We start from the raw sequence: 22,080 nt of genomic DNA on the forward strand, positions 1-22,080 counted from the left end.
ATCTGATTAAAAAATTGCCCATCTGGAAATTTACCAATTAAGTAGTTCTTTAATTATATCTGAGTAGAGAACAGCTGATCGTTAGCGTCAGTAAATCTCATCATAGTAATTATCTGTCTTGGGTACTCATAAAAGTAAGCCCCCAAACTAATTACAAGACAAGTATAACTATAAAGCCCTATCATCTTCATGATTATAATTTTATATCTCTATGTCTATTTGGCATTCAGGAAGTATACACCAATAGCAATTAGTGTAAAAAAGCTCAGCCACATGTCTGTGCTATCCACTTTGATCAAAACATGAAAAAATTGGAGAAAGACACTTTGGTTTCGAGGATTATTTTTCCTTTATTGCAGAAAGCAGTCCAGTCATCATTAGGCAGACTAGGAATGAAATGAGGAATGCAGCAAATAGCCTGAACACACCTCAAGCCTTTACACTCGGACTACACTCTCCAGACGCCGTCAGTTCTAATATTTCCAGAAAAATAAAAAATAAAAATAAAAATAAAAAATCCACATCAACACAAATAAAACTCTGTCGTGTTTAGTCTCTACTTTTATTGTACCAACGGTAGAAATGAGTGTATGTGACTGCAGTGTGATGTATTACACAGTAACACAGCACCGTGCTGTAGAGTTCCCTCTGCGAGCACATGAATGAGGTACAACAGCACACAGTACAGCACTCAGGATTGTAGCGGGGCCATCACACATCACAGAGAGCAAGAGACTGGTCAAACAGCAGAAATGTCCGTTTTTAAAAAAAAAAAAATTTCGGGGAAAGATGGGGCGATTGTTTATAATGAAGGACAGATGGAAGCTGAAGTGGCCAGTTTCTCTTTCTGTGCGGTTAAAGCAATAGTTCGGCATTTTGGTAAATTGGCTTTTTCACTTTCTTGATGACAGTATTAATACTGTAAATATAAAGCTGCAGCTGGCAGGCTGTTAGCTCAGCTTAGTGCGAAGACTAGAAACAGGGGGGGGGGGGACACTAGCTAGCCTGCCATTGTCCTAAAATTCCAAAACCAGCATCTCATTTGTGCAAAGCTATGCTAACCAGCAACTAGTTGTAGCTTCATATTTCCTGTACAAACTTAATGGTATCAATCTTTTCATTCAATTTCTGTCAAGAAATCAAATGAGGCTAATCCCAAAATGTCAAACTATCCCTTTAATTGATTTGTAAGAAGTCTTAGTAGGAACACACCAACTGTGTTGCCTTTAGCTTATAAACATGCTGAATGAGTGGAGCCAAATCCTGCTCTAAATACAAAAAATCCCTGTCAGCATGGAAAGAAAATTGTTAGAGTAGTTAAAACACTACAGGTTTAATTCCTGAAACATCCTCGTCCAGCAATACAGGATTCAACAGCCCTTTCCCCCCCCCCCCCCCCCCAATTCCCAAAATATTATGATATTTCCTTCAAATATAATATCACTCTCGGATATAGAAACATCTAAATCAAAACCAAGTTCAGATCCTGTAACTTGTAATACTGGTAATTGCAAAAATGTGTGAAATGTTGTTTTTATCGGATCTAGTTTTATTGCTGAATATTTCCCGTATCCCCTCCCACACCCACTAACCAAAGCTGAGACATGCGATGGTCTATAAAGAAGATTTAGAGCTGTGTTCTTAAATCTTCAGCTGCTCTGAGAGCCAAGTGGCTGCTCCAGTGAATGACATCATATGAACAGTGCATCTGATTTGTTTTATCATTCTTTTCTGAACTTTGGCATCTCAGCTGTGAGGTCACTTATTGATGAAAAGATTGAAAACCGGTTGGTTGATTATTCCGCGCTGAGGGAACTTATTTTGTTCACTTGTCTCTGAGAACTACATGCAAAAATAAAAAGTTCAAATCAAACCAAACCATTCCCAGAAGCAGAACTAAAGAACCAGCTTCACGGATGAACAAGCAGAGCAGAGGCACAGCATGGGATACATGAATATGCTCTGTATATCGCAGGGAGAAGGAAACGGGGAGAATGAATTAGAACAGATCATGTTAATGTACAGAGAAGGTAAACGACCAGGGGGTGGAGATGCAAGGGGAAAAAAAACCCCAGAAGGAATGCAGGTTTTTGGGAAAAATAAGGAATGAAAAGTACGCTGGGGCTGAGGGGGGAAAAGTCAGGAAAGAGGGACAAACTATTTATGTTGTTTATTTATGCGTGATTGCCTCTTCCTGTTATCACTCACACTCATTTTCCCGAAGCACATTGTACATGTTGACAGTGTAGCCAGAAGGCTTATCGTTCGTTCGTCTCGGATGTCCAAACCCCTCATCTTCGTCATCCCCGTCTCCATCCTCATCATCGTCTGCGTCCCGGTCTCTCTCTTCCTCTGGCTCGGTGCTGGACTCTCCGTCCTCGTCGTCGTCTCTCTCTCCTGCTCCTTCCTCCTTTCCAGCCCTCCCTTGAAGAGCCACGATCTCCGGCAAGTCTGGGTGATTTTCCCAATGCTCTGCAGACCATAAATAATCCCCAAAATAAATTAATTCTACCAACCTGCCATTTTAACTTTTCAAATACACTTAAAGCCGGAATGATGAGACACAAAGGATCCTCTCTTACCTCTCAGGCAGCTGTAGCCAGGTGGTCTGAGGCAGACGCACAATCTGCCATCTATTGCCAACCTGAGGATGCTGTTAGCTGCACGGTAAACATCGTTGCGCGCTGCTTTTGCCGTCTTATAGCCTCTCCTCTCTGCCCAAGCTGAAGTATTAAAAGACAAGAGGGAGAGTGGGAGCATTTTATTGACAGGTGTTGGAGACAGTGTATAAAATCAAGTATGAGCCATAATTAAACAATGAGTCCACTCTTTATTGACTGAAAACAGTCCCCAACCAATACTTCATACTCCTCTCTTTTACGTTATTGCAAAAAACTTTAAAAAAAGAAAGAAAAGAAGTAAAGTTTAGCTTTGTGACTTGTTTCTGAAAATGTACCTCTACAGTAGGAACGAATGCGCTTGTGGCCGAGTGCCAAACACAGACTGGGCATGACAGTAATATTGTGGCGGACTAATGCAAAGGTTTGTTGACAAGAGGAAACAAATAATTACATCTGTTTTAAACTTTACTGGGCCAAAGTGTGGATTGACCTTTTACTTGTGAATGATACGGATTTTGATAATTCAGAATCAAAGGATCATGACTTGGGTGCCTACTTGGGGCAGTTGGCCATTTTCCCTTCAATATTTTGGTGTGCAGAGGTAGTGTTAAAGGTGCATTGTTGCCAGCTACTTTCAATTAAAAGTAGCTAAAGCCTGCTCGAAAAGTCAAAAATTCAGATTTTATAACTGCAATTTTGTTTGACAAAATCACCGTGCACATAATTTCAAAGGAATCTGGCTTGATTTACGTGTAAAAGGATATCTGATATCTCTGAGAGAAAGTTCTCACACATAACATGGGAGGCTGTGGCTCAGTCGGTAGAGCGGGTTGCACACTAATCGGAAGGTTGGTGGTTCGATCCCCAGCTCCTCCTGTCCAAATGCCTAAGTGTCCTTGAGCAAGACACTGAACCCTAAATTGCTGTAAGTCGCTTTGGATAAAAGCGTCAGCTAAATGTAATGTAACATACCACTCACTGAACAGAATGGACACAGAGGTCTGCCTCCGGCAGGCCAGTAGTTTTGACCTTCTTTTATAGAAGGTTGCTAAGCTTTGTCCAAAAGGTTACTAGATTTGTTGCTAAATGCTATTTTGAAACAAAGTTGCGGACAAGGGTCTAACAAGTCAAAGTTGTTAAGTTGGCAGCACTGAGCTGGTGCATAACTGTACAAGTTAGATGCTGTGTTACTAAAATATCGCCTTACCCTCACACACGTCCCAGGCCGTCCAGCCGAACTCCTCAGATGCATCATTTCTTTCATGAGCTTTTCTATCTTGTAGACTGGGGTGTTTGAGCTTCAGTACGGACAGGAAGGGGGTCCTCTCGCACAGATAACCAACGGAGCTGTAGGGTTCTTGCTGCTGAGACACTGGGTAGATGGCCGCCAGGATCTATGGGAAACAAACACAAGGGCAAAGATAAAACACGAGGATAAAAAAGAAATTGATCAATAAGAAAAAGCAAAAACAGAGTGCTGAAAAAGTTGATCCGCCATCATCCAAAACATCTCTGGAATTCATCAAAAGCCTTTGAAAAGATAACAATGTGAGGCAATTTATCAAATCAATAATCCATCTCCCTAGATGTGTGTGTGTGTGTGTGTGTGTGTGTGTGTGTGTGTGTGTGTGTGTGTGTGTGTGTGTGTGTGTGTGTGTGTGTGTGTGTGTGTGTGTGCTTCTCAACGTAATGACATTTCTACTGAGCCTAATCAAACAAGTAAACCCGATGTCACATCTGCTATTGGGAAAACAAAAGTGGGCTTGTACCTGCAACTGTTTATTGACGAGGGAGGGGAAGACCAGCCCGGGGCAGTCACAGAGTTTAACCGTCGGGGTGAGGTAGTAGGTCTGGAAGTATTTGGTGTGGCCTGGGGTTCGAGACACGCTCACAACCTTCCTCCCCACCAGGCTGTTTATAACAGATGACTTGCCAACATTGGGAAAGCCTGGAAAAAGAAGGAGGAGTTAAAGATCACCAAATTAATCATCTGTGAATCTGTTTCAGGTCCGCAAATGATGGATTTAGTTCAGTTTATTGATGCTTCCATGAATTTGTTTTCTGAAGCCAACAACTAAGGTACATTTAACATAAATAAACAACACAGTATGATTCATGGTGTCAAAATATAGATTTTTCCTCGAGAAATTTCGTCTTATAATAATTCAAATCGTATTAATTTTAGGAAACTGATTGAATCTGGCCAAGGGCTCAAGTTCTCTGAGAAAAGTCAGATTATTACCTATGCAGCCCAACGTGAGAACCCCGTCTTTGTAGAGCTCCTGTGACAGGCTGCTCATCTCCATAGCACTATCACATTGATGCTCCATTAGCACAGACTCTGCTCCCTCTTCTGGCCACTCTCCATCAAGTTGCTCGGCATCAGCATCTCTCTGGATCTTCTGCTCCCAACTGGACAGGTCAACTGAGGAAAGAAAAACGATAGGTAACATTTTGAGGATCTTAATAGCTGGATTATCACAGTGAGGAGTAGACAGACTCTTTCTCCCACCTCTCCCTGATGAAATCTCCTGACAGGCCTTCAGGATATCTGTAGGACCTCCAGCATGACTCCAGTCAGCCTTCTTCCTCATCCTCTTCTTCTGGAGCACTATAAGAAAGAATGAAAGACAGTTATTATTACTACAACACAGGCACACAGCAGGTTATCGTGGGGATACTGCGCTAAAATAAGTTCATGGAGAGGCTGGTTTAATTCAGTTCCCATGTCTGTCTGATTTTATTTGTGTCACTTTATCCTCCTATAATTGGGGGAGCATTCTCTGTCTCCTCACCTGTGCTATAGGGCAGTCCGGGGTGAGAGGTGAAGCAAACTATTTGCAGGTGGGGGAACTTGGAGGTCATGTAGTGTTTCCAGGCCATCACCAGTGGGGCAGGACACAGGTCGGCTTTGTTCAACACCAGGACCACATGCTTCTGTAGATCTCCTGTGATGTAGTGGTACAGGGCTGGAGGGAACTGCAGCACCTGGGTGGTTGACATGAGGACACACTTTTGTAAAATAGTAATCATGGCCTATTCAACAACTAAAGCACTAGACTATGTCATTATTAATAGGAATAAGATCAATTGTGACGTTTTTAACGTGGCCTTAAAATGCAAGTGTGTCAGAACCAAAGAAGTGTGTTTTATTTTTAACATCAAATCAAATCACGAGCAGCAGATCACACTGACACACACTGAACAGTCGTAAATGCAATCCAGTGGTTTCCCCTGTGTTAATCAGCAAGATCACAGTATACTGTATAAGATTAGTAACAAATGAGCTAATCTTCTAATTTCTCTCATTTCTGTTGTTTACAAATGTACATTATAATTGGTAATAGCGGTGTACAAATCTTTCCATCTTGTCAGTTTTGCTTTATTCTGTCTAAAATACTCCACAAGGAACTAGAATTATTGTCCATGTGTTTGTACTGTGGACAGACACATGGGCAAATTTGAGAACATGTCAGGTAAATAAATATTGAACCCTGTATCCTGTATTATGATGATTCTTGACTGTGTCTCCATCTAGTGGCCTGATTCATCCTGCAGGATTTTGCTGACTAGTCCACCTACCGGGTGTCTGATGTCAACGATGATCAGGATGACATCTGACATCTCCAAAACTCGCCACAGCTGCCTCCATGTCTAAAAGGAAAAATATGAGAGAGGTAGGATGGTGTTTAATGCCGGAACCAAACTGGAGTAATGTCTACGAAAACATAATTTCTGCTCTCACTCAATTTAAATGTTAATTATTGAAGTATGATGAGTAGTGTTTTTAAAAACTTTTTTTTTTACAGCGGCAATAAACAATATATAACACTAACAATTTAACAAAAATGCTGATGTGAAAACAACATGAAAGTGGTTGCTTGTTGTGATGCACAAAGAGGAAGTTCTGCTCAGCCTTATGCAACATAGAAGCAACTTTCGACTCATTGTTCAGCTGCCCAGCCCACGACTTCTCATCATGTTTGGCTGCAGCAGGCAGCTGTTTGCAGCAAAACAGCTCTAAATACCCACTTACACTACCTGCTCAACACCAAACCACAGACAAACACAGATAGTGACTATCTGGTGGAGCATTTAGAAGCTTTAGAGGTTGATATTTCCCTCAGGAGTTTGCAGAGACTACAGTGGAGACAAAAAACAGAACTAAAACAGAGTGAATATAGGACTGAAATTTACCACGTGGGCTTAGCGTGGTGATACCAGACCCAAAATCACAGCGTGAATATAAGGGTCTGGGCACTGCACGCACCAATGAGAATCATTTCCAGTCATCCAATCATTTGTCAATGGTAATGTACGAATTCAATAATATTAAACTATACTATGCTGGGAAAAAACAACTAGGGTCAATCAGTTATACATGTTATTTTTCCATCATTATTATCTTCAGTTCCACTTAAGAAGCTATCATCTCTAGATTACTGAGAGTCACTTATTACACCACCAGCTGCTCAAGCCCTACTCCTGCTGTAATGTGCCTCTTAAACTCACCCCATGCTTTCAAATTAAATGATCTGCAGGAAAAATTCTGTTAGCATTTTCATTGTCTGAGCTACACTGAACAATAACACAGTATGTAGATAAGATATGATATATGACAGTACTTTTCCCAGTGGAAAATAACAGACAATACACCTGCCTATTATATTGTATACCTAACAATTTTTTCCAATCCCAACATGATCCAGCTTTAACAAAATAAAATAATCAGTGGATAACAGCCTCAACAGTTAAATCTTTAAAATGAAAGCGGCAGAGCAAGTCTGCTGGGTAATCATCCGTGTACAGACAACTCATTAATAAGCAGCGTTATTTCATACTGTTATCTGTTGTGAAAGAGTTCAACAAAATTCATGAATACTGAGGTGCAGAGCTTTTATGTAACAAAAAGGGCTCCATGGCCGCATACTAAACGTACTGCTATCAGCAATACACGGAGCATTAATATAGATGACGGACAAATGAAAAGCACGTTTGTACAGCGGACAAAGTCATAAATTGGAAAAATCCTGATTCTCCGGTAAAATGTTGCATTACTTTGTTATTATTATTACATAATGTTTTACCAAATACCTTGGTATTGATGAGTAAATTATGTTGTAGTGATAAATATCAGTGCTTTCACAAAATGTTTACTTAATATGGTTTTCGATAAATACTCATAAGGAATGTGGATATAATGACTAAGTGGGAAAAGACAAAGAACAGAGCATCTTGAACAGTCTGGTAAGTTCAGAAAATTACATCAATTGAGTGTAATGCAGCCTTTAAGCTTTAAAGACAACAAAACAATTGTCATATCACGGGATACAAAACCCAGGAAGATATCTATTCCTATATCACTATATGATAAAATATTGATATGTTGCCCAGCTCTAATAGAAGCAACTTTTATAACATTAATTGTTAGAAAAATTACTCAAAAGGCTCGATTCAAAATCAAACAAAATCAAAAAGAAGAGCACCTTCCCTCCTCTGTAGGTCAGACAGTGGGACAAACAGTAGACCATCACCCCCATTCCCTTTATACCTGCTTTTGTATGGTAATACAAAGTTGGTTGTAGGTCACAAGATAGTCGTCAATTAGAGCCGGAAAGAATCACTTGCAAATAAGACAGAAAACAAAGGAAACTTTTTGGACAAGAGACTTGGGCAGCAGGATAATTTGGGAACTTGTAAAACAAAAGAGCTGTGACATTCCCCACATTCCATGGTGGTCAGAAGTGGGCCAAAACCTAGACTATGGCTGGACCATGTATAAAATGCAAGAGGGCTTTTAACTTGAAACAATGGCTTTTAAAATGGATTCATGAAGTCACTGCAATCTAAAAAACAATGGTGTCTTGTCTACCAGTCACTTAGTCAGAGACAAACATTTGCATTTTTAGGACTGCCCCCTCTGTTGCTGCCCAGGCAAATAAAAGTTTCGGGTTTCATAGCCTAGCAGTGGCAGCTTATCAAGGTGAAAAAGTTACCTCTAGATTGTGCTCGAAGTGGAGAGAGCCAGGTGGGTTTCTGGAGTGCAAATCATCTAGGTACTCTCTATAGGACTTCTCCTCTTTCCTCAGCAGGTTCTCTCGGGTCATCTCATAATTCCATGATGGTCGTCGAGGGAAACCAAGACCTGGAGGTGAATAGTCAAGTTTTAGTGTCAAGCAGTGAACCACTCTATTAGCCCATTCAGCTCTTCTGTTTTGCTCATTTCAAAACTGTCAAGAAAGCATTTAAAAAATAAAAAACAAAAAACAAAAAACAAACAGACCTTTCTCTGAGGGGTAGATGTCGTTAATGTCGAGCTCATGTTCTTTTTCTGAGATTGGCTGAAGCACCTTTTCTCTAGCCATCTTCTTCCTCTTCTCCACTTCCTCTTTACTCTCTTTCTCAAAATGCAGTCGGAACCTGAAAACAGAGGTAAGAAGGGAGTGTCAATAATCCTAGTTTAAGTATTTGTCTGTCTCAGACTGTGTGTTGTTATAGCTTAACAATAATTATTAAATTAGAATTTTGAACATGCAAATTGATGTCTAAACTGGTGATAGATCACAACATTAACAATACACAATCTGATGTTTCCTACTGCCAAATTAAAATGTAGGCCACTTCCAATAAAATGAAATTCCTAAAAGACAGCAGTGAAAAGTCGGCCTCTTTAACTTATTACCTGCCATTCTGATATAAAGCTCCAAATAATTTACATAATGTCGCCATTTTCAGCAAATTCAAGCATCCATTTTGTGAGCTATGTTAGGTGTGGCATCCTAAATCTCTCTCAATATCAAATGACCGACATATGGCACAAAATCTGTGCTTATCTCAGTTGAATCTTAAATCTTGTAACAAAGCTGTAATCTTAACTAATTTCCAAAGTGGGTATTAGTAATGATATGGAAAACTCACCTGTTGGGGTCATATCTACCTTCTCTGCTGAAGGGCTGCTGATTAATTCTTTTAATGTCAGTGGTCTCACTGTCTGAGGTATCTGACTGATGCTCTCCTCCTCGCTCCACACTGGCATTGCGACTGCTTGGCCCTGAACCTGCATCACCTATGAGACAGGGCCAAAGGTCAGGTATCACAGCCAATCACAGGTGTACAGTATATCATAACAGGCATTACTACATGTCATATGGAAAGTCCCAGATATGTGGTTAATAATTGCTCAGTTCCATAAAGTGTCCCAGGAACACAATGACTGTCAACTAGACTGCACAATATCAGGAACCCCCCCCCCCCCCAAAAAAAAAAAAAAAAAAAAAAGTGTCCTCCATGGAAAGTATTACTTTTTAAATGTCCTTATTTACCCATTGTTTTTCTTGCTATGACAAGCCAAAATGTCTTCTGTGAAAAAGCTATGTGCCAAGAGTGTCTTTTTTCAGTCATATCGACTGTTTAAAGATATAATTATGCTTTTTAATCTGGTGCTCTGAGCCATCCAGGTGAAAATGTGCCATTTTCCTGAAGATTAACGTGGAAAATGTTAATAAGATGAACAATAGAATGTTTTTGATGCGAGAAATAAAGAGTATTTCTTTCAAAATGTTCTGACTTCTTACTAACTTGATAACAAGTATATGCTGAAGCTACAATCGCCTCTTACATGGATTAATTTATCAACCACCATTTGCAGAGGATTTGATAAATAAACATAACACATCCTGAAAACATATTACAGTACATGTAAAAAAAAGAAAAGAAAAGAAATTAAAGGTCCAAACTGGTTTAAAAACAGCACAAGTAAACTACGTCTTGAGGCATTTGTGGGTTTTTTTCTAAATGAGATGACAATTGAACCACTTTAACAGCCACACAAACACATTTTTAGGGAATGAAATGATTGGATATGGTCACATGTAGTGGTGAAATGCAGGTATACATTTACTCAAGTACTGTTCTCAAGTACAGTCAAGTGGTACTTGTACCTTATTTGAGTATTTCTGTTTTCTGCTGCCTTATATTTTCACTCAACAACATTTCAGAGGGAATTATTGTACTTTTACTCCACTGTAAATCAATACTTGATATGTGGACTATAAGATCAGTCACGCATCATTACTCATAGTGAACAGTATCCTGTGTTGAAATTAGTTATACTAGGACAACAATAAAATGCTTCTCATAGATACACGTCACGGAGCCAATCATTTATGTATAATAAATATAACAGCTTAACTTGTGGCTTTTGGCACATTGAGAACTGGGGATTTTGATAATTTAAGTACATTTTGCTTACAGTATTTAAGTACTTCTACTTAAATAAGATTTGAATGCAGGATTTTAACTTGTAACTGAATGTTTTTTTTAAAGTTGTTTTTTTATGGTGGCTGCTTTTACTCATGCGAGTAACTTGGATGATGTTTCAAGCACATGTTCGTCTTTTAAGGCAGCTTGACCTCTTGACCGTGCTCTACCCTGAGGCCTCTAACCACTTTGTCAATGTATCAGGTATTTGTTTATGGCTTAAAAAAACAAACAAACCCCACGACACTATGAATTATTTAACACTTTTGTGACAAACTGATAAAAAACCCTTTGCTATTCCGTTGTACACGCTGGAGGGCACACGTTACATAGCACTGCTTGATATGATGCTAGCTAGCGTAAACATTGGGTGTTTTTAACAGGCTAAAATGAGTTCTCCGATACTTTCCCAGGAAATCTCGACACGGTTTAACACCAGGCAGACACACAGATAAACATTTTTGCCTTTAAACTGCATTTAGCCGCAGAGCACGAACCGTTGGCTAACTGCTAAAATTAGCACGCTAAGAGGAAAAAAAAATAAATGTATAGTTACCTCTCTTTCTCTCCCGTTTGACTTGTAGTTGTTTCTTCTTCTGTTTGGTGCTGAATGGCTTTTTCCGTGGCATATTTAAACCAAAAACAAGATGGTTAGTATATATATATATATATATAGAGAGCGAGCGAAGTACTGTTTATCTCTACTTAAAGCTCCTCGCACAGCTTTCTCACTGACGTTATTTACATGAGTGAAGTTTCTCGACTCCTACACTTTTCAGTGACGCCATATCTACTGCAGACTGCGGAGAATGGTGGACGAAACCAATTTCAAGGGCTCACAAACCGACGGATTTGACACATTTTTGGCTTTATTATATTACGTTATTAAGACTGAATTGAATTGATAATAAACAGTCTTGTTCTGTGTGTTATTGTATACGACTATTTCGAAAGAATATTGACGAAACGGACAGTAAACCCCCGGCACTCTTATGGTACAGTCCACTTTTGTAAACACCTCACAAATTTGCACATTCCAGCAGAGCAGACATACAAACAATACCCGATACACAAAGGCTTGATTAAGTACCATACGTATATACATAACAAAGGCAGAGTACTCTTTGTTTCAAGTGTTAATTATCCTTACAACAAAAATAAAAAGCTATTCGTATGTAATGAATGTAGAGTAGAAGCAATTCAGCAGTTAATGGCCAACAACTTAAAAGTGAAGCAGAAAAAAAAGAGAAACATTTCAGAGGGTTTATTGTATTATAAGCAGATAAAACCCACAAAATTCAGATGTGTCAATATGCCTATAAAGAAGTATTATAAACATTGTTACAGTGGAAGTATAATAGCAAGAGCACATTTGGATAATATTACTTTAAGGACATACACACAAAGCAGTACAACAGGATTACATGAAACATGAACCGGCTCATCACTCCCCCAAAGGTCATGTGAAGGCCCGCAAACAGGTCTAAATACATTATGCGGATTACCACACCCTTTAAGCACACAATCATCCTTTATATACTTGATTGCTATTTTTTTTCTTTCCTGAAAAGGAAATAACCTCCATGTCCCTTTTACAACATAGCAGAGGTATCAACACTGATGTAAAAACTCAAAGTCTCTGTATGAAAGTATAAAAATTTACCTTCACAGTTAACTACCAATCAACAGGGAGGCCATAAATTTCTATGGCCAAAGTTGTATTTGTAGGGAAGAGCAGGAGGTGATAACACTAAAGAGAAGCACTGTCTCATAGACGCTTTCTGTCATAAAACCATCACTGTGATGGACTGAAACAATTTATTGCAGCCGTTTCATGCACTTTCTACACAGACAGGACAGCTAAGCAAAAGGAAAACAAATCAAACAAGGCAAAAAGGGAAAAAAAAAAGAAAAGACAAATTTAAAATAGAAAACAAAGTCATAGTCTTTAGTTACTGTGTCCCCATATCATTTGTCCTGTCTGCATCATACCTTCATTCAGGCACAGTCACATGTTCCAAAGTTTCTGTATCATCTTAGTATTGCTTTAATCCTTTGACTCTCCATCCTCCATTTCCTGTTATCTTGAATAAATTCTAACTTGCCCACCTCCTGCACTCCTCCTTTCATCGCCTCTAAGAGTTGAGGTGCTCCACTTGAATGGTGGATGCTGACACAGTGAGACACAGGTCCTTGTGGGAAGTAATGTCAGCCACACTGACTGGTTTGTACTGGATGTCACTGGTAGACACTGTCTTATAGTGATGCAGATCAAATGGGCAGGAGATGGTTTCTGTCGGGGGGTAGTTGCTGTGGCTCTGTCCCTGCTGGCCTCCGCCTGCTGCTCCGCTCCCAGCTCCCCCAGGTCGGCTCGATCCTCCATCTCCACTGTCTACCCGGCTCTGTGCTCCAGCCTGGCCCTGGGCCTGGCTTTGGTTCTGTTGTGCCGGCTGTGCTGCCACGACTGTTGGGACAGTCAACTGGTCTGGGTTGTGTTTCTCCATGTGTTTCACCAGATACGTCTCCTGAGATGAGGGGAGGATAGGTAGAGGGGAAACAGTGGACACATGACTACACGGTGTAAAGTAGCTGCCAGGTGTCTGATGCCAGTGAGGCGATTCATAGTGTGTCTTATAGAAATGCTCTTCAGAAATGGACATTTGTCTTACTGAGGTGTAAGTGCGGTTGCAGAGACCGCACGAGTAGATCCTGGCATGTTTGACTGTGTGTGTAGACATGTGCACCTCCAGGCTTGTTGCATCTATGTATCCTTTATTGCAGTTAGTGCACTTATAGGGCTTGTCTTTGTTGTGTTGACGTCGGTGGGACTGGGAAAGAAATTGTTATTGGAAAAAAAAAAAAAAAAGAAATACAAAAGTGTCACAGTACAGTGAAGTATTTTGTGATACAGTTAACACCCAAACATTATACATGTTAGAGGAGAATTAAATTCTTTCGCACCTGTAAATTTGAGAGTTGCGTGAAGGATTTCTCACAGCCTGGGTGGGCGCACTTGTATGGCCGATCTCCAGTGTGAATCCTGAAAAACACAAATAAACATACATGTACGTACACAGACTCCTATCACTTTCATGGCGATCTAATGTGACCACAGAAAGGTACTGGCAGATGAGAAACCCAAGACTAGCGGTTGACTTACCTGCTGTGCTGCTGAAGGTGACTGAGCTGCCTAAAGCACTTCTGGCAGTAGGAGCAGGTGTAGGGTTTCACTCCGGTGTGGATGCGGATATGTTGGGCCAGGTAGCTCGAGTTGGCAAAGGACTTGGTACAATGGGGACACTTGTGGGGCTTTGACTCAGTGTGGTTCCTGATGAGGGCAGATGCCAGGGTAAGAGAGAAATGGAGACAGGATTGTAAGCGTAAACCTATTTAAAGAGATCCCCATAGTTCATCCAAACTTTTTAGGAAGAACATCCCATACATGTAAATTAAAGCATGCAGCAATCAAAATTAAACCACAGAGCAGTAAAATATTTGTAAACTTCGAATCAAATTAATTAAATTCTACAGCAGTTAAATTTTCTACTGATCCAAGTAATTTAAAATGTTATTTTTAATTTTACATGATACCACAAACATCCAAAAATATCAACAAGATTTTACTCTTATTCATCTGCACCAGCTAGACTACATGTTTGGGATTTACATGCGAGAGGTTCCACTAATATATTCACAAATAATAAAATAAAATAAACAAACATTAAAGGTTTTACATATGCATCAGATCAACATGCCTTTAGAAATGACTGAAAATTGATTTGAGGATAGCCAAAGGCAAATAAAATTTTTAAAAAAAGAAGAAATAAGAGCATGAAAGCAGAGCATGGCAGCAAAGGATTTCTATTGCACATCACCATTCAATGGAGAAATTAAGAAAAAGCATTGATAAGGAAGTATACCAAACAATAACAATGGGAAAGGACAATGGTACTGAGTCAACCTATAATTGTTTTTTTTTAAGTGTATTTTGAAATGCATATATGTGTGTGCTTATGGAAGAAGCAGTGGCAGAAGAAATGAGAGGACATGCAGACAAAAGAAAGAAAGAAAAGAAGCATGTGAAAGAGGAAAAATACGATGCAGCGCTAATAGGGTGCAGGAAAGCAAGAATTGTGCATAAACACAACAGAAGAATAAAAAAAATAGTGCAAAATATTCTAACCATAACTCCATGCATCTTAAATGTCCATTCTGATTATCTTATAAACCATACAATTTTTTGTTGTTTACAGGCATAGCCCTCAACATGAAAGGTGTAATTTGAATTCAAATTTTCTGAAAAGGTCACTGGACCTGGCTGCATGCGAGCCAACATCCACATAACAATGTAAAATGCGTCTGCACAACACTCCGCTCTTTTCCCCAGGAGGAAGAAGACAGGAGTCTGGGCTTCAAGAGGGGACCTGGCAGGACAAGTTAAGAGTTACGGGGTTGGTAACGGGGAGGGAGGTGGTCTGCAGTACCGTGTGTGCTGCTGTAAGTGACTGAGCTGCCTGAAAGATTTCTGGCAGTAGGAGCAGGTGTAAGGCTTGGCCCCGCTGTGGATGCGGATGTGCTGGGCCAGGTAGCTGGAGTTGGCGAATGACTTGGCGCAGTGAGGACACTTGTGAGGTTTGGCCTCTGTGTGCGACTTGGAGTGGATCTGCATGTCAGACTTACTGAAGAAGGTCGCCGCACACATCCGGCACCTACAGGCGGAGAGACACAGAAATGGGAGGGCGGGATGGAAGAACAGGAAGGAAGAGGAGGGACACGTATATGGAAGAGGAGACACAAGAAAACAAGAGAAGATGGTAAAGGGGAAAATGATTGGCGACAGATAGAAAGAGATGGAGCAACCAGCCACAGAGAGAGAAAAAGAGATTTGAAAGAAAATGAAAGGGAAATAAATGATAAAACAGAAATCAATGAAGACAGAAGTGGGTTAAATCAAATGTAAAAGACGCATCAAAGACAACACAGAAAGATGTCAGAAATCAGTGAAACTGAAGGGAAAAGGTACACAGATACTATCAAAAGTGAAAGAGCAGGACACAGGCGTGAGATCATAAGTCAAAGAGCATGCTATTTAAAGACAGAGAGGACAGCAGAGAGCAGGTTTGTGTCCAGTGTGTTTGCAGAGGCAGAGAGCGTCGAGGAAGCATTTATGTATTTGTTTGCTCAAATACATTAAGCGAAAGACTCAAACATCCACTACAAAGCAGACGTTCCTGCCACAACATGCAGTGAAGAGTGTTCAGAAGAGGTGTCGGTGTGTGTCAGATGCTCATATCCAGCAGTGTCTAGCTCATCTATAAATGCTGAACATCTCTATGCTAATTTCAACAGGACACAGAGGAGCAGATGCATTCCACAGCCAGAGCGAGGACATTTGTTGACATTGTACCTGTATGTCTTAGTACTATCTTTTGGGCCATGGTTCTCATCTTCATTTGACAGGTCATATGGATCTGCAGTATGATGCTGCAAAGATGACACCTGTAAAAATAGGATTGTAAGTTATCCGTTTACTTGTTTATTCCAATACGTTTGCTGTCTTTATTCTCTTACCTGGCCACCGGCCGTCAGATGAGCCAGTATTAGTGTTTCATTTCCTGGTCCACCCATAGGACCGACCCGAGACATTGTCGTCTTCTTCTTTCGCCCTCGTTTGGAGGGAGCTGGCATCACGACCACATGGGACGTCCCGTCCCCTTCTTTCTTGTCTAAAACCAGATCAACAACATGAGTCCGTCTGTATATTAACTGTCCTGTACATGTTGGTCTGTAGGTATATTGACACCAAGTTAAAATTCAGAGCAGTCTTGTGTTTTCAACTAAGTATGCTTATTCTTTCAGGTGTAATCGACATTTGAATGAGTGAGGACATAATCTGGATGCACCTCAAAAGTGATGAACCGATTTGCTATTTCTAGACAAATGTGGCTATTTCTGATTGTAAAAAAACTATTAGAAATGACCATAAAGCTCTGACGATAGTCTCTTACTAAAAGTTTCAGTCAAATAAAAAAAGTATAAATGCACTAATATTGTATACACAAGCTGTGAAAGCATCTGTAGCACTGCAATATATTTTTTGTTTTGTCGGAAAAACTGATTCAACTAAAGGCAACAAAAGCTGGATAACTAATTTAATTACCAACTGTTAATCTTCTGGTTTTGTTGCTTTGTAGCTCCTCAGATCAATCTGTACTTTCAAGACAAGGACTTAACTGGCTTGATAACTCAGAGATGCCATTAAGAGCAAACTGAACAAAATCTAATTTGATTTTCTCTCCCACAGCCTGAGCATATCGTTTGCAGATTTACTCATGTTTTGAGGCACTAAAACGGCATTAAATTTTGCAGAATTTGATAAGTTTTGTCTCCTGAGTCTTTACTTTGATTGTTCAGGCCTCAAAAAGGTTAGTTCTATCAGCAAATACTGCATGTGCACACCTAAAAAAAAAAACCAGTTTCACTCAGGAGAGGGTTATAAGTGATGTTATACAATTCTGTCACTGATTTCTAAATGGTAGTGATGGGAAAAAAAAAAAGAAAAAAAAAAGGATTTGTCCCTTCCTCTTGTTTGCATTGTGGCTCCGGAAAGTTTCTTGTCAAGCAGGCTCTGAAAAGTTTCCTTTGTTTTCTGTCTTATTTGCAAGTGATTCTTTCCGCATCTAATTGACGACTCCCGGAGGGACCCTCTCTTTGAGGGTGCATGTAGTTGCTCCTTCTTGCAAGAATAAATGTCCAATGTGTTTGATTTTGAACCAAGCCTCTTGAGTAATTTTTCCAACAGGTAGTCAGTCTGTTATATTCCATTATCTTGTCTGATGTTTTGTAGTCATTTAATATAATCAGTACATTTGTGAAACACAAAATTCTGTAAAAGTATTACATTTCAAATCTATAAATGAGAGACAGTATATCATATAGTATCTGTGTCATTGTGTGTGCGCTTCACCTGCAGAATGGAGCGCTGAAACAATCATGGTTGTTGCTGGATGGCCAGAGACAAATGACTGAGACGAGGTGGGAGAGACCAGCGTTCCCTGAGGAGTCGTGATCACCAGACCAGCTGCAAGGACAGAGACAGAAAGTATTGCAGTCTGAGATGAAGTGTCTTTGAAGTTCAGCAATTTGTCCAGACCATTAGCAAATGCATTTTTTTGTATTATATACTGCACTTGGAAGTGTTACGATAGCAGTAAAAATGGTTTCCTTATTCGAGCAAAGCCCGGAGGTCGTAGCATGAATTGGGAGACACAGAGAGGTTCATTTTACCCCCAGTCATTCTGCTGGCAACATTTATTCTTGTCAACTAAATCATTTAATGCACTGCAGTTAATTTATGATTTATAACTGAACTTATGGGATCTAAATCCAGCCTCAACGCTTGCTATCGTTCCGTTTTGAAATCGTCCTCCAATCATCAGATATTCTGTCAATCGGTCTTTAAACCAAGAGAAAGACACTTAAAGGCTTCTCCGTGCAGAAACAGGCCTACCTGCTGTCATGATGCCTGTCGAGGGGACAGGCAACACTGTGATGTTCTGGGTACTGTGAGAAGGGTGGAGGTGTGTCGCACAACCACCCTGCCCTCCTCCATCTGTCTTGGCCCCGTGAGGGATGGTAAGAAGAGCTGTCTGGTAGTGGGATGCAGAAGACGAGAAGGAAGCATTCTTTTCCTGTTGCTCCTTCATCTTGTTTAGGAACATAGCATTCTCAATCTGTATGTCAGGAGAGAGAAGATGTTTTCATTTTCAAAAGTAGACTTCTTGTAGCCACACAAAGTTAAGAAAGATATAGATTTGTGTGAAAGGTCAGATTTTGCAGTATTCCTTAGAATAAATTAAGTCCACACTCAAGTCTTTGACCTTTTGTTTACATCAGCTGTTCAATCAGTAAATTATAGAGGTTTTTTCCAGTCTTACCTGCCCTGGCACAGTGGGAACCGGAGACCAGAAATATGAGGAATTAAAATGAGAATCTTCCATCATTTCTGCAATGACACAAAAACAGAAAAATCCAAAAGCTTTGAAAGCCTGGAAAAAACCAGATATAGTTTGCAGTAATAAATATGAAACACATGAACATGGGTGCCAAATATGTTAAAGGCACAAGGTACGGCTGAATTTAAAATGACTTCAGTGTAAAGAAAGAGTAATATCATATATAATGAAGTTCAACTTTATGGTGATGTTGGTTGCTCTACTTTTCATAATACTGTAGCAGGGTTATATATATTGCAATTTTTTTGTCAAATTTGAGGATAACTGTCATCATATAAAGAACATACCAACATATGTATAAAATCTGAGGATTTTTTATTTTTTTGCAGTCAGAACTGTGGGATGAACATTTGTATTTATCACAGTCCCTGCAGCTTTCCACATCATAGCACTTTGTTTTATGCCATCTGTGAAAATGTATTACCACGATTCTTTGCAAGTAAATTGTTAATTGAAAATCAGTGGTGTTTTTGGGAACCAATCAGGTATCACAAAACATAATAATGCAAATCTCAAGTGTATAGACATTTTCTTACACCCGTATTCATAATCAAATTGTATACATTATTTGCCACAATGTAAAGCTGTGGTGTCGAGGGCCCCCGGAAGTGTGGGGCTCTTGCTTTCTTAATTCAGCATTAGTATCAGGCCTGCATCATCCTACTTTTTAACGTCTTTTTTCTTTTTTTTAAACAGGGAAAGACAGAGATTAACTGTGGTGGGGAAATTATTCATATTTAACGAGTACCAGATAAGAAAAGGCATGTTGGGAAGATATGTAGCCAAAGACCGTGTATATGGTCTGAGAAATAAAAAAAATATTTTGTAGATCTCTGGGATTGGGATTGGGATTGGGATACAGCCGCAAATTCACCCGTTTATGTCGGTTCACGCCTCTGGAATGTTAAAGATATCGATTATCTAATGTAATGTTCAACTTTCTTAACTGCCTCAACTTAAAAATAGTGACTGACCAGTATTTAATAGCGCTCAAAGGACATCGAACTACTCGGCTTTAAGTTGGCTCTACATAGAGACATCGCGTTAAATGATCTACAAAACACCAAGTTTTGTAAAATGCCACAAAAAATATATTTGTAATGTTTACAATAAGCCGTAGCTCAATAGCAGGACTCCATTTCGGCTGCTTGCATCTTGTAGTTAATCGGGCCCGACGTGCTGATTAACGCACAGATAGCAGACACAGTGTGCCTGTGGTGCCCTCCTGCTCGGGAAAAAAATAACAAGCAAAGCAAAAAAAACCAAAAGGATAAAAAAAAACTGAAGCGAAGAGAAAAAAACCAATAGACCATCCTCACAGACTTCCGGCTGTGGGGACGGGCGGAGAGGCGGCAGCAGAGTCGTGCAAATCCACCAAAAACTGCATGGAGAACAGCGTTTACCGGTACCGACGACCCCGTCCTTCTCCCTGGAGCTGCTGCGGGTCGGGACAGTTCGGATAGAGTTTACAAATCTGTCCAAATCCCTGCAAGTTTTCCCTTTTGCCTTCTGTGACTATTTTTTTTTTTTTTTTTTTTTTTTTTTGATTTTTTTTTCCCTCCGGTGAGCCAGCTGCCTCGTCTGTGCTTCACTTCCTCCGGATAAGGTCGTCAGACAAAAGGAGTGTGTGTGTGATGATGTCACTTCCGGTGACTGAGGCGGACAGTTAAATTAGAAATGTCTAAAATATGACATGTCCTCGGTCAGCTAGTCGGTGTCCTTTCAGCAGATGAGGACGGGTTACTCTGCACAGATATAAAACTACATCCGCACATAATCAGTTTCCTTTGCTGCACCGCAGCTTCAAGTTATACAGGGACAGAGCCAGAAATGATGCCTTCAGGTACTGTCGGAAATAACAACGCTATAGGTGTTTTTCAATCCATGGGTTCGACCTATAAATCGAGATTACAAAATTATAGGCTACTTTAGTAGACCCAAAGTGTTAAGAAGTAACTGATTTCATTAAGTGATTATGCAATTCATAATCATGTAACTAAATTAATAATATTTTGGTCTCTTGCATAAAATAAAAAATACATTTAAAAAGTGAATATGTGATTATAAAAACAACAAAGAAACATAAATAGAAACGACCACAATTTTTTATCTTGGATAACATCTTCAAATGTCTTGTTTTGTCTGATAAACATAAACAAACTCAAATATATTTAGTTTAATTCATTTTAAAACAATATAAAAACAGATATTTGCAAACATTCAAAGTGTAGAGGCTTGAGACTTCTTTCTTTCTTTCTTTCTTTCTTTCTTTCTTTCTTTCTTTCTTTCTTTCTTTCTTTCTTTCTTTCTTTCTTTCTTTCTTTCTTTCTTTCAGGTCATTTGATTAAATTCTAAGTTTTTATTTCAAGATGTCAGTTTTTCAAAAATATGTTTTTCATTTTCTAAGTTTATCTCACATTGGTGCTTGTCCTGAAGTTATTGATGTGTGCTCTGAAATTTGTGTCTTAAGATAGTTGATTTCATTCACTCAATTGAATGATTATCGACCTCTACGCGTATCCCTATCCTCCCACACATTTGAATGGATACCAATGAGCCAACAAAGGCCCCGGGGTCCATGTATGTTGCCATGGTAACACAGCTTTCCCAGACCATTATGGGCCTATGGATTCCTGAGAGTCTGGGGTCCCGGGGCAGTTTCTAGATGCAATCATATGACAGACTTGTGTGGGAGCTTAGAAAGAGCCAGAAAGACTTATAGACTATATTACTTAGTTCAAAACCCAGCAATGCCACCTGTGATTGCTCCTCATAGGTTGCCTATCTGAGAGAAGTTTAACCCCTGAGTGAAGTTCTTTTCTCAAGATGTTAATTTTTAATATTAGATCAATTAAAGGTAAAAACTCTCCAGTATTTCTCAACGGAAAACTAACAATGATGCCATATAGAAATATGTTATATCTTCTTACCAAACTTGTCAATCATCTTGTGACCCCACAGATATATCTTGAAATATTTGGAGGACCACAGATCAAGTGTTTGGACACTGCAAAGTGAGAGGTTAAAAATTGACAAATTGAAGAAACAGCCAAAAGAAGTTGCAGCACTTTTTTATTCCAGATTTGGTTTATCAGCATCACCGTGTAATATGGTTCCTCCTGATTTACATAACACAGTATGCTGCCATTTGGTGTCTTACATGCATCAGCGATGTATCACTTAGA

The 22,080-nt window shown here is 39.6% G+C and overlaps 2 protein-coding genes across 5 annotated transcripts; both read right to left on the minus strand.

The window, feature by feature from the left end:
• Nucleotides 1-336: 336 nt before the first annotated feature.
• On the minus strand, nucleotides 337-11,668 carry gnl1 (guanine nucleotide binding protein-like 1). The gene is made up of 12 exons (XM_069695594.1): nucleotides 11,437-11,668; nucleotides 9,540-9,687; nucleotides 8,905-9,041; nucleotides 8,618-8,766; nucleotides 6,204-6,275; nucleotides 5,417-5,609; nucleotides 5,134-5,232; nucleotides 4,864-5,046; nucleotides 4,391-4,569; nucleotides 3,829-4,015; nucleotides 2,583-2,723; nucleotides 337-2,472 (listed from the first exon to the last, which is right to left on the minus strand). Exons 1-12 carry the CDS (start codon nucleotides 11,507-11,509, stop codon nucleotides 2,201-2,203), a joined length of 1,833 nt encoding a protein of 610 aa, XP_069551695.1. The 5' UTR covers nucleotides 11,510-11,668; the 3' UTR covers nucleotides 337-2,200.
• Nucleotides 11,669-12,129: 461 nt separating this feature from the next.
• Nucleotides 12,130-20,465, minus strand: znf384b (zinc finger protein 384 b). 4 transcript variants are annotated; one of them, XM_069695597.1, is made up of 11 exons: nucleotides 20,299-20,462; nucleotides 18,818-18,885; nucleotides 18,391-18,613; nucleotides 17,848-17,961; nucleotides 16,452-16,606; nucleotides 16,288-16,379; nucleotides 15,365-15,589; nucleotides 14,041-14,208; nucleotides 13,842-13,920; nucleotides 13,550-13,708; nucleotides 12,130-13,405 (listed from the first exon to the last, which is right to left on the minus strand). In XM_069695597.1, exons 2-11 carry the CDS (start codon nucleotides 18,881-18,883, stop codon nucleotides 13,016-13,018), a joined length of 1,671 nt encoding a protein of 556 aa, XP_069551698.1. In that variant the 5' UTR covers nucleotides 18,884-18,885; nucleotides 20,299-20,462; the 3' UTR covers nucleotides 12,130-13,015. The 4 variants fall into 4 exon arrangements, with proteins under 4 accessions (XP_069551698.1, XP_069551696.1, XP_069551699.1 ...); XM_069695595.1 differs by having other exon boundaries at nucleotides 12,130-13,708; nucleotides 20,299-20,465; XM_069695598.1 differs by lacking the exon at nucleotides 15,365-15,589.
• Between the last annotated feature and the right edge of the window lie 1,615 nt (nucleotides 20,466-22,080).

The sequence above is a fragment of the Brachyistius frenatus genome, unplaced genomic scaffold, assembly GCF_029030835.1.
Source record: "Brachyistius frenatus isolate BFR_SWC_R1_liver_20210118 unplaced genomic scaffold, ASM2903083v1 Contig_20, whole genome shotgun sequence".
NCBI classification, from domain to species: Eukaryota; Metazoa; Chordata; class Actinopteri; family Embiotocidae; genus Brachyistius; species Brachyistius frenatus.